At 44.1% G+C, this 13,007-nt stretch overlaps 1 protein-coding gene across 2 annotated transcripts in view; it reads right to left on the bottom strand.

Moving 5' to 3' along the window:
• ano2b (anoctamin 2b) overlaps positions 1–13,007 on the bottom strand; it is a 46,928-nt gene that overhangs the window by 22,582 nt on the left and 11,339 nt on the right. For both annotated transcript variants that reach the window (XM_029247556.1, XM_029247557.1), the window contains exons 12-13: positions 12,077–12,159; positions 11,383–11,472 (exon numbers count right to left, since the gene is read on the bottom strand). In XM_029247556.1, the coding sequence (XP_029103389.1) occupies positions 11,383–11,472; positions 12,077–12,159 (173 nt within the window). The remainder of the gene's footprint in view (positions 1–11,382; positions 11,473–12,076; positions 12,160–13,007) is intronic.

Here is a 13,007-nt window from a genome sequence, read left to right as displayed (position 1 = left end):
CCAAAAATGAAAACAATTATTCCAAAGATTGAACAACAACTTTATCCAAATTATGAAAAAAGCCTTACATGGTATCAGATAATGTTAAGATTTGCTGACTCTAGGAGGTCTATAGGAGCAAAACAGAGAGGTCATGAGTCACCATCCATCTGGTCTCTTGTGTCTCACTTTAATACATACATTTATTTCTCATACTTTTAACTATTTAGCAGATGCTTTTCTCCAAAGCAACTTCCAGTGAACTCTACGTAGTGTTATCAGCCCACACACCTTATTCACCACAGTGACTTACACTGCTAGATACACTACTTACACTGGGTTACTCATCCATACATCAGTGGAACACGCACTCTCTCTCTCGCTCACACACTATAGGGGTATCTGAACAGCAAGTCTTTGGACTGTGTGAGGAAACCCACACAGACATGGGGAGAACATGCCAACTCAACACAGAGTGAGTGGGGATTAAACCTATGCTCTTTCGCACCATGAGGTGCTGTGAGAGAGCAGCGCTACTTGCTGTGCTACCATGCCACCCTGCCATACGGCTCTTCATCATGACTGTCAGTTTGATTTACAATAGTGTGCATGTCAGCATCATGATCACGGTACCAGAAAGGATCGACTCAGAGTTGCCATCCAGTCGCAGGAACAGTTCAACGTAAAATATTAACATTCCGGAAGACATCGCAGAAAAACGCATGATGATCAGGCAACATGTCTAGCCCGCTGCTGAAAGCAGGGAAGTCAGAGCTCAGCCTTCATTCCTATTCTCTTTCCCCAGTGAAAAAGCCGCTGAAACAGGGCACAGCAGGAGGACACTGCTTTTCACACTGTGTCTGTAGTGCCTTGATGGATTCCAGAAAGAGGACACCGCAACCCAGTTGATGTCACTCGGAGTCCTACGCAGAGATAATGCTGGCACATCTGGGTATGTCCGTAAACATGCCTGCGTGCCCCAGTCAGAGAAGGGTCCACAGCACAAGGGTTATATAGTAGATGGAGTTTAGCCTCTTCATCCCCCAGGCCACCGTAGGCCATGCTGGGTCAAGGGCCGGCTAATGGAAGGCCACTTGCCCCGCGTGTGTGTGTTCGTGTGTGCGCGCGTGTGGGTGTCTATGCTTCGGGAGTGTGCCAGTGACAGGAACACTGGTGCCAAGCTAAAACCCCTAATGAGGCAGTTGCGTGTCTCCAGGCTTGCGGGGGGGAAAAAAATCCTGTGACGCTCACGCTCACATGTGTGGGTTTTCGTCCCCCCAAAGGTGTTCAGCGTAGTTCTTTGCCTCACGTTGTGTTTGCAGACGCCAGCAGCACTCGGAAAGACCTTGACATGGAAAGTAAATGGGTCGCGGCGCAGACTCTGCCAGCTGGTTTATTAAAGACATGCCATTCTAACGAGGTAATTATCTCCTGTAACGGCCTGGCTCACGTTCTGCCTCCAGGACCCAGTAAGTTCCTCATCTCTGGCTCCCACCGGCCAGGCCGGGGAATTAGGATCTAAAAAAATTCTTCTATGAGTTTTCTATTTCAGAAAAGATAATTAATTCAGACCTTGACAAAAGACGGTTTGAGTTCATTATCTACTATAATTTAGCAGTCCCTCAGTTCTTGCTGTTAGAATCTTTTTGTGCTACAATACTGTTGATCTTAGGTGGGCGTTAAGCATTTTTTAGCATTTTAGCAAGAATATTTTTTTTCTCCTTGCATGACATTGCCCTTATGTCCTTCACACAGACCAGAGTGTTTGCTGTAATCTGTCCACCATTCTCCGTGCACGTCCTCTCTTAGGCACACTAAGCCTTTTGGGAAATTAGTGTCAGGATAACCATAGTCGGGATTTCCTACTGACCATATGGAGAGAGACTGCGGACCAGGACTGACGTCACTGCTGTCACCCGCCCACCTCTTTCCAGCTGCCTGCACTTTGTACTTGAACATAGCAGGATACAGGAGACCCACAAACACTGTTACTGTTAATATGATAACAGTGTCATCAATATCATCAAAATTAGCCTTACACAGACTGTGTTCACCCCTAAAGTATATCACAAAAACCAATTCTGACTGTATACGATCAATACTATCTACACACCAGATGGTGCACGCAGGAGGGGGGACTACAGCAGCTGTTATGGTCCAACAACCAAGCTATACATGCACCTCGCATAATACTCAAAAGCTGATCCAATTATAATGTAATGGTTCAGCTGCCATTTTTGCAAAGGCATCAGGGACGTGAATTTCTAAGCTGACTGACCTGCACGGTAAGGCTATGGACGTTGTAACTTCTAACCTACCACAACAACCTACAAGTGACATGGTCATAACACACAGACCAGAGCTAAAAGGGCAATTATATATCTCTAAGCTATTCTCCTCTGGGGGGGCGTGTGGTGACACGGCAAGTTTGGTTGTGTGGCAGGTCTGGGGTTCAAGCGTATATTTCCCTCCAACTTTCTTCCAAATAGTTAATCCCCACAGCAAAATATTTTGGGATGTAGATGGAATTGATACAAATTGCATGTGCAGTTTTCTGGGTCCGTCTTCTATGGGGGAGAATGTGGATCTGTCTGGTTTCAAGCAGTTATGTGATCACTCATGATCTGGGAGGGAAGAGACCTCCTTGAAGATGGGTGCAGCCTTGGCTAAGCTGCTATGAGCCTCATTTGACACACATTGTAATCCTTCCCATGCAAGCACACACATAGTGTATACATGGACACAAGCACATGCATGCACCTTCAGATATACACACAAATACACACAAACACACGTGCACATGAAAGGTAAATACAGAGACACACAAACTGCATGTATACATAGTGCATGCATACTACTACTGTGTACACACACACACACACACACACACACACACACACCCTGAACTGCACCAAGTCATCAACCCACTCAAGCATTTGACACTTGCCTTACAGCAGTAAATGTTCAACGAGATACTACAGATTCATGGAGCTACAGCATTTGAAGACCTACCTGCCAACACTCTGACAAAACAGGCCCCGACAGCAACCACCCCTAACCCCTGAGACTGAACTCAGAAAGGAACTGCTGTGACACCAGCTAAGAGAATTCGATGGCCTTTGATTGAAAGCCTGGAAGTCAGCATTCACTCACAGTTCCATGAGAAGGGAAATGCTCCTTATCCCAGTGCCATGCTTCAGTAATCAGTCTCCCATGTGGCGTTTAAAGGTTGGGTCATGCTCGCACAACCCTCAATCACCACTGACTCATCACACTGCATGTGGGAGTTTATCACAATGGTCTACAATTAGGAATGGGGATAATTACCCAGTGCTGAATTTTCCACAAAAAGTAATCAAGACTGTCTGTGCTCCTTCTGTCTTTATTATTTTCACTATTATTATTTTAAAGGTGAAACTTTTGGTAAAATCAAGAAACGGATTTGTCAATTCCAATGTTATTTAACGAGTGTCAGCCTTAGTTACGGACGAGCCTGTGTCTCCGGTGAGAAGTGGAGGAGGCTGGTGGACAGGTGGAAAGGTCACACACTCACGGTTTCAGACCTCTCACTTTCAGACACATATCTTGGCTGTGCCTTCCTGCTCCGCCCGTACCACTAAAGGTATAATCTGGGAACTCGGAGATTGAGAAAGATCACCCAAGACCTAGCACTGAAAAACATCTGACTTATTCCCATTAAGAAATTTTTAAGATTTAGTCTCCGGCTTATAGCAGGCACTGCTCTCACTGCTGGTTGAAGCAAAAAACACAGTTAACTCGAAACGTAGGTCTGGTATGAGGCTAAACTAATGGTAGCTATGACTCCTCGACTGTTGTACTTGTGCATCCAGGCGAAAAGTGTGTGTGTTCCAGGTCTCCATGGTGATACTGCGGGAGGTGCAATTATTACCGTGGTCTGACCCCTCCCTCTTCAGGGAGCTCAGCACAGCATGGTGTGTGGCCCTAGCAACTAACGTGCAGCGACAGCTCCTCCTACAGTCCGCCTGGAGCTCGCATGAGTCGCTTCCGGAGTCTTCATGGATGTTGTAACATTATGTCACAATTCTCGTGTTTTACAGGGAGGTGCAAATCTTAGAATGCTGCAAGACACCATCATTAGTGCACTTACATGATGAACGCCAAACAAGGAGATACAGTCCGCCATGAATTACCACACTGCCAACTGAACTCTCAACACATGAGTCTTGTACACACTCCTTCAACTGCTACTCACAGCACCACTGTGCCAACCCAGGTAGTACCTTTTGTAACAAATAAACAATAAGCAAACAATCTTTTTAAAATTTTGTTGCTTGTGACCATCGGTGAGGATTTGGGGCGTAAAGAGGCCAGCAAACCACAAGTTTGTAGCTCACACTACTTCACCACTATAGTCCTGTAGAGCATGTGGGATACTGCAGCTGCCACATCGAGCAGGTGATAAAACTCAGAATACCCCTGCCCCTATTTGTGAGAAGAATCCCAAGGTACCTAAACAATGATCAGTTATTTTCAGATTTGTCCATCCAAGACAACTAAACGTTAAAATGATTTACCCATTCATACTGCAGGGTATTCTTACGCCATGCCATCAACTCAGGGTAAATAACCTCATCAAGGATACTGCAGCAGGAGTGGTAATTCAAACTAGGGACTTTCAGATTTCAAAGTAATGGCCTTAAACATTGTATTTCCTGCTGCCCTTAGGGATGCAAGTACAGGTGCATCACATTAAACTCCCAGACTAATGAGGAAAAGAGAAATCAGCAATGCCATTGAGAAACATCTGAGAAAGCCATCAGTGTCTTTCATTGAGCTAAAATCATAATGTGTGTGATGGGGTTCACAGTAGTCTGTCTCTAAGTTGTCAATATACAATTAACTGTTCTTATGAGTACAGGCAAAATCCCATTAGGGTTCCTCTATAAACAATTTGTCCCGATCCACACATACATTCACATAAATTCTAGGCATTTGTCAAACTGAATCCATAAGACATCTTGAACAAGGGTAGATTCCAACTCTGTGCACCCAGCCTATTCTGGGATCCTGAAGAAACCAGAGAAGGGAACCAAAGTCATTAAAAACCAGGCGTGTTGCTCAGTCTCCTCAGCCACCTGATCCAACTCACCACCAGGTGGTGATCAATACTTAGCTTAGTACCTCTTTTCTTCAGAATGTCTGCAGCATACGGCCTCATCTCAGTCAAAACTCCAAGGTGCTTCTCTTCCAAGATCTCTTATGCCTTGTATTCAGAAATGGAGATCTTTCTTTACGGCTCATCTTTGACCAGCACAGATATCAATAACAACTTGCCACTTAGGTTCAAATCCTCCGTCAGGCTCGTCTAGCTATCTTCTCAATTATTGACGTAAGCACTGAGGTCTCCTAGGCCGTGGAGCCAGAAGGCAGAACTCTCTTAAGCACCACATCAAACGTCTCCAGAAAGGCTCTACACTCCGCACAGATATCAGAGTTTTCCTTGAGGAACTTGCATCAAAGCAACATTCTCATAAATGATGTGTACTCCAGATGGGGTAGTGAGGATCCCCAAACACGCCTGGGGACTCTGACACAGGACAGCTCCAAAAGAGGAGGGAGAAGACCTTTGATCCAAAAGTCCGGTTCTCTTCCTGATATTGCGTGAATAGGTAAGAGAGATGTGACAGAACAAGGCATGTCTTGACCCAGAAGTATCCAGCTGTTAGGTGGCAATGAGTAGAATTACCACTTTTATTATCACGGATATGAAAATCAACAATCAGCAAAAAATCAACGCTAAAAAACTATCCAGAAAAAAATTCCCCATTAGGTCAAATGGCAACCCATCAGGTGCCAACAAAACTGAAAAGTAAAACATCAGTGGATAACTCACAGTTCCAGACTTCAGTTCCAGAAACCGCAACAAGTAAAATAATCAGACTTCTAAAACCTACTCAGTCCTCTCAGTTCTGGACTCAGTATGGAATGAGGTTTTAGTTAATGCCTACCAAACTGCCTATTGTGTCCCAGCCTTTACCACAGGCACGTCTGGTACTACACAAGCCACCCAACAACTGAACACTCACTACTGAACATCTCAGCTCTGGTGTGGAACCACTGCACTCTGGCTGATATAAAGACTTCCCTCGCATAACAACTGCAATGTTTTCCCCAAGAATCTGTCCTGAAAGAGAATTTCTGTGAAAAGAATCTTCATTACCACACACACACCACACCACCATGGTAATGTGTTCCTCAGACATATTTTTGCACCAAACATGCAAAATTCTTGCCTTATCCTTTAAACACTGAGAAAACCAAATTCAAAACCAAGTGCAGAATATCAGAACAGTTCTGAACAACTTTAACTGAGGCTCAAGACACACACGTTCAAAATCGCTTACATACAGCACACTTGCGTGCTCCCTTATATCCCTCTTTGATCTCATTTATGTTACTGTTAGTCTCCAATGCAGGAATTTTTGAATAACAAAATTTTTGTCAATATCAACTTTGAATATTTAGTATTTACTTTCAATTAAAAATCCAGCTATTATACTAATTCAAATGTGTGCCAAAGCACCACCCGATGAGCAGAAAGATAGTGATCATGAAAGTGAGCACTGCTTTAAGTTTCTGCGAAGGGTACAGAAGGTGGAAAGAATCATACGGAAGATGACAAGCTGCAGATGATCCTGTGTCTTCTGCATCTAATGGTTTTGAGCCCGTCACTGAAGCACTGCTTCTCTGAAATGAATGTTAATGATCCATGTATACCTCTGGCTCTGAGCTGATGTACTGTTTTTCTCACTACATCAAGGTAAATAAGGTAAACTTATATTTTAAAAAATTCTTATAATTATGCTTGCATTTCTTATTATGATGCTTGTATTGGTTATTAGTGAATTTTGTGTTGTGTGTGAGGAAAACGAAGGGTTTAAAGAGCTGCGTGTGAGCAGCAACATGCGAGTCTAGTTCTTTATTGGGCTTTCTTATTTATACTGTGTCATAAATACTCAAAACACCTAGGCACATGCACAAGGCATCCTGGCTCACCAGAGGGAGGGGCTGTCCACTGAATCTGCTAATGGGCGAGAGAGAGAGAGAGAGAGAGAGAGAGAAACGGACACTGGCCCGTCACATCCCTTTCGCATCCAAAAAACCCCGGTGTTGCCTCCTGCCCTGTGGAACTGTCCAGGTTGCTCATATTTACAGTAAACGTATTCATTTACATTTATTCATTTAGCAGATGCTTTTCACAGAACCTACGTACAACTCAGAGTACTAACAAAAATGACCCAAATGACACGGTCTGGTCACTGGAAGCAAGCCCAAGGCAGAACCATGTTCATGTTCACATTAAAATGTTTGTTCTGCGAAGGTCTATGACACCATTGATTGAAAAAAACCCTTGAACACAGACCACTGCCCTAACAGGACAAATATTCTGAGGTGCAGTTTTATAATGAAAATACCCAAGAGCTGTTACTAGAAACTTTATGAATAAGGCAGCCAGAGGATAGAAGCCCAGAAGTCTGCATATGGATGAAATGAGGTTCAGTCAAAGTAAGTGACAGATAGGCAAATGGGGATGGAAGTTCCAATAACTGAAAATGGAACCTGGGACATTACTCAGGTAAAGTAATATGATCTCAATCAAATATTTTCCAGTACAACTGTGAATGGTTTCTGGGCGACAGGTAAGGAACGACAAAGTTTCTTCAGTGAGCAGAGCCCACCACCGCAACAAAGACAACATCACATTTAATAAACTGCGTATATACTTTCCATGTAAAATGTTTACTTCGCATCGCCAGGGGAATGAGCTGTAGATGTGTCTATACAAACATTGCTTGCATATTCACCAAACAAACTTGAGGATGCGGATCACGAATGTGCTGGATGTGAAAATATGCTGACCGGTCACGTCTGTCCATCCCCCTCCTTAAAAATATTACTGTATGAAGGGCACAAGACACACCTCACCTGGAGTCCAGACCTAATGATAATCCCAGATTACCAGCAATGTGGGATACCCGGGAGGCTTAATCAGCTTTGAGAGAGAGTGCAGCAAGTTAATGTGAACCAATCAACACCGATGAACATCTCTTGTGCTAACAAAAGCTTCTGCAACAGAGGTGTGGCAAACTACCAGGGAGAGAGAGTACCAGCAGCATGAAAAATTGTTGAATACTGCCTGTCACTGACTACACTGTACCCAGGGAGAAAAAAAGATTGCCAGATGAAAAATTTTCAATAAGGCAGTTTTTGCATGACTGACTTTTTTAAACTGTGGCTTGGGTGTCATTAAAGTAATATGAACAGGAATGATGTTGCTGCATAATTGAAGAGATGTAGCAGATGATCAGTCTCCCCTAGACATCTCCCCTTGCCGAAGCCTTCTGCGATGCCCCCCGGCCTCTCAATCAGGCCTGTTCCATGCGGCGGATGGAATGGCTCTGCAGAGCTGCCACGGAAGACAAAGGGAGAGGCTGCTATTCTCGCTCAGTGAGAACCCAAAAAAACCTTCTAGTTCCATTCAAGTTAATAAGAGTCCATAAGGCTTCACACATGTAGAGTGCGTAACTCCAGAGAGGTGGCGCGTCTAATGGCATTATCCTGGTGTGAACTGCCTGGCTTGTCTTGGGTTAAGAAGATTATTTCAGAAAGGTGTCCATGTCCCATTTCCCAACCCCCATACCCCTTACAGTCAACACTTGACCCTGACAGTCCATCAAAATGATGGCTTAAAAGCTCTGCCTGTATTTCTCTCATCAAGCATGGCTACTAACACAGATCCATCACGTTTTATGCAGAATTCTACTTTCAGCGCATGTTTGCTGGACCTCATTTATAACTGAGCAAGCGAGCAATCCCTACTCGTCAGAAATTGGTCATTTCTAAAGATCGCTTTGCTGGCTAATGCACTAACTACAGCGCATGTGTGGGCAAGCAAGTCACCTCCCAGCACCAGCTACTCCCAGTGTGCATTCGCTATCGGGGAACTTCTCTTTGGTGGTGTGCTGTCATAGCTGGGCCAACAAATCGCTCCTCCTCTCAATCAGAACACATGGGGCACCCCGATCCATGAGAGCGACAGGCCTTACTGTCAATTAGAGACTGCTAGAAAACATGAGCTCTGGAAGGCTACGGCATGTAAAGCCAGACTAGAGAAAGGAAGAAAGAGCGAGTGAGCATGAGAGAGCACAGGACAAATATCGCTCATTGTGAGGGACAGCGAACGTGCGGGCAAAGTATAGAAAAATGGCGGCTTAGCATGCGAAAGGAAGCACAGCAGGCAAGCTCAATTACCGGCATCTCTCTGCCCAGGACAGACATTATTCTCTGTCGCCATTTTCCCTTGCCCCCGTCCACTCTCTCCTCCGCACTTTTGCTGGGCTGAAACACATAGAACAGTCCAATCACATACATTATGGATCTCTAGCACTCAGCAAGCACCCAGAAGGCCAATATTAGCCGAGTCTTTTTTCCAAAGTGACTTACAATGTTATGTTTGTGTATTAATTTTCTCATAATGACCCATTGATATAGCTGGCTAATTTTTCACTCAAGCAGCTCAGGGTGAGTACCTTACTCAAGGGTACTAGAGTTTGAGCATAGATTCAGACCTAAGTCCTTCAAGTAGAAAGTAGTGGGTTCTATGACGGTGCTCCCGGTGCTCAACAGAAAAGATGATAAAGTAGGATCTACATGCATGGAACATGGGATAAATGAGGAAATACAAGCAAAACACTGGTGCTTTGCTCCAAGAAAGAGATGTGGTGCTATGGTGAATCCGTCAACCGACAAAAATGCGAAGCTGAGTATATAGTGTCTTGTATGTCACTTCGGTAAAATTTGTAGCCTTCTGAAAATAAGAATGGCAGCCCCAAAACAACTGCGTAGGCTATACAAAGCAGGTGCATGAAATGACACGACATCTTATGTGTGACATAACATATGGGCCTCTTTCTTCCTTGCTAAATTTAGTCCATAGTGAAGCCTAGATTCCTAGATAGTTTTCTCGCCTAACTTAAATCTTCACACAGCCTTCACTGAAAACTTGAAGCTTTGGAAAATCTCTCAATAGCTATTAACCAGTAGAATATAATAATAGCGTTATAGCAAGTACAAGGGTGCGGTGGCGCGGCAGGCTTGGCCGGGTCCTGCTCTCTGGCGAGTCTGAAGTTTGAGTCCCGCTTGGGGTGCCTTGTGATAGACTGGCGTCCCGTCCTGGGTGTGTCCCCTTACACCCTGTGTTGCCGGGTTAGGCTCCGGATCGCCGCGACCCGGCTTGGGACAAGTGGCTTCGGCCTGTGTGTGTGCATTATAGTAAGTACTAAATAAATTCACATGGCCATACTTAACTGGATAACATTTTCAGATGCATGCATCATACTACGAATATGATATGCAGCATTCTGAACTGGTTGATACAAGTACCAGTATTTGGCAGCATTGTTTTTTTAGATGCAGGCCATGTTCATAGAGTGATGACATACAAAGTTGTCCAAGTGCAGATGTCTGGCCAGAAGCCATATCATTTAATTTTCTGCTGAGATTTGTTCATATTCACAATTCATAAAACCTATCAACCACCATCACGAGCACATGATGGTTTTGGGGCAGTTCAGCATTATGATGTTGACCATCTGTCTCATTGCAGTACGTCATGCAAAACTAGCATGAAAACATTCGATAAAAGTCAATTGCTAAAGACCAGCCAGACAACATACCATTACTGCTCTTAACTGCATGTGAGAATCATGAGATATAATTCAGGACTAGGTTGAGGAATAATTGTCTTTCAGGGCAGATAGTATAATAATGATTACTACTGAAGCCCTGCTATTGTACATTTGAATGAGACCCTAACCCTCAATTTATTCAGTAAGACATTCAGCGATATCAGCGGATGAGCTCTGAAAGGACATTTACCTGTGCCATTTTTTGTAAGCTATAGCCTGCCACTATATTTTCTGTCCAAAATTCCACTTCTTCTCTTTGAGAATAGCCCAAAACTAGGAGAGCAATCTGTCTCCATGTGCATGGGTTGAGTGGCCTCAAGCCAGAGCAGTGTATGATGGGAAGGGCTACCCCCAGTCTTTGGCACCAAGTTCCTGTGCCTAAAGCCAGGCACTCATGGAAGCTTCCAAGGATATAACAACAAATAACAACAGCAACAACAATGCACAAAATGTAAAACCACAGAAATCACCCTGTGTATTTCAGTAAATGCTGTTGTAAGTAAAAAAACTAAACCAAACTGATAGCAAAAATACAAAATAAGAAATTTAAACTGTATATTTGACATACCCATTAAAAAAAAATTCCATTAGCCTTTATTTTAATGAACAAGATTCGTGTCCTATTATGTAAATCATTTAGCTGGGCACTGCCTCCAAGTAAAGCTGTCCTTACTTCATTTTTCTTCTTCTTTTTGATCTTCTTGATCTTTTTTTTCTCCCGTTTCTTCAGCAGGATGCTTTCGTATTTTGGCCGTGGGTGCTCCTGTGAGGACAGAGCAAAGGTCACTTGTCGGGGTTTCAGTGGGCAGGTCACCAAGTGTTTGAGGCTATGGTCCTACCGAAAACAAACAATGGGAATGAGATTGTACGTTTCACAGAGGAAGGCAGGCTCACCTACTAGGAAATCTAAGTCTTAAAATGACAAATCAAACCTTAGCTCGGTCCTTGTGGGGATAGCAATTTAAAAGAAACAATAAAACATTTAAAGAAAAATTTGAAAAACAACAACATCAATTTAAAGGAGGCATTAAACCCAGCAATAAAAAAATGCATCCTTTTCCTCCAGCAATTAATATTGACAGCTTATTGATACAAAAGTAACAGACTGGCTCACAGGCTGTCATGCAGATTTACGTAACAGAGTGTGTCTTAAGCAATTATTTTATAAAATAAAAATAAAAATCTGTAGCACTCCTAACAGGCAGAGAACATATTCACTATGGTTGCTACATAATGGTGCGATGGCATAGTTTCTGTGCGTCACGTCTCCAAACTAATGTTCAGCCACCTCTGACCCCTTCACCTGTACGCTCAGGCTCATGGGACACTTGAAAAAAGTTCAGGCTCTGGTGGACAGCTCCACTCACCTCCTCGTCCTCCAGCCCTGACAAGTCCCAGCTATAGGTGAGACTCATCTGCCGCCGCTTCCAGTGCTCCATAAACATGGCAGCTGGCAGAGAAAAGGGACATGCGAAGAAGCATCACACCCACACGTCCACCTCTGATCACAGGATGTAATTTCCTGGACATGTACATTCTGTAACATTCTTTATACAACCATACATTGTTCACACACAAATATTCTACACACTTGGCACATGCAGTAATGTACGTTCACTCAGCTACTAAATAGCCCTACTGTATATAACATCTTTTGCCTGGGAGTTCTATGTTTGCCACTTGACAGAGTGTGATGGATCATGAATATATTATGCTCTATCTGCCCCGGTCTGCCCTGGTGGAAGTGCATAAGCTTCATCTCACACACCCCGCACCGCACTTGGGGGGCTGTAAGCCAAGCCAGTGTTGTCAGCGTGGACACAAAGGGGCATAGGTTAGGCAAGTCATCGCCTAGGCAGTGGCCCTACAAGCAAAGTTGCCAGCGGTGACTCAGCGCAACATGACACCTGGCCATTAACACTGGGGAGCTGCGGTCAACCATGAGTAGGGGTGTGGGGGGGTGTCAGCCTGCTCATCAGTTGGCTGCCAACAGAGAGCCTGGCAGGCAGCTTACTTTGGCACACCAATAGCATTGTCCGTCCATCATCTGTCGCTTACAAAAATACCAGCAGCAGTCCATGGAAGTGCAATGCTGGCAAACACACAATGCTCCCTCCACCTCCCACAACAGAATGATGCCAATTACACTCCACTGCTGGGGAACTTCCAGACACCATCACTAGATGAATTAGGTCACATTTGATCTTCAATCTGAGCTAAAGGACTCTAGCAATGAGATCCTTCACCAGCTGAGCAACTAAGGAGTCCAAAAAGTACAGTTTTACCACAGCTACACTG

This window comes from Scleropages formosus, chromosome 21 (assembly GCF_900964775.1).
Source record: "Scleropages formosus chromosome 21, fSclFor1.1, whole genome shotgun sequence".
NCBI classification, from domain to species: Eukaryota; Metazoa; Chordata; class Actinopteri; order Osteoglossiformes; family Osteoglossidae; genus Scleropages; species Scleropages formosus.
The sequence above is the reverse complement of the archived record's forward strand: the minus strand, read 5'-3'. Positions and strand labels throughout refer to the sequence as shown.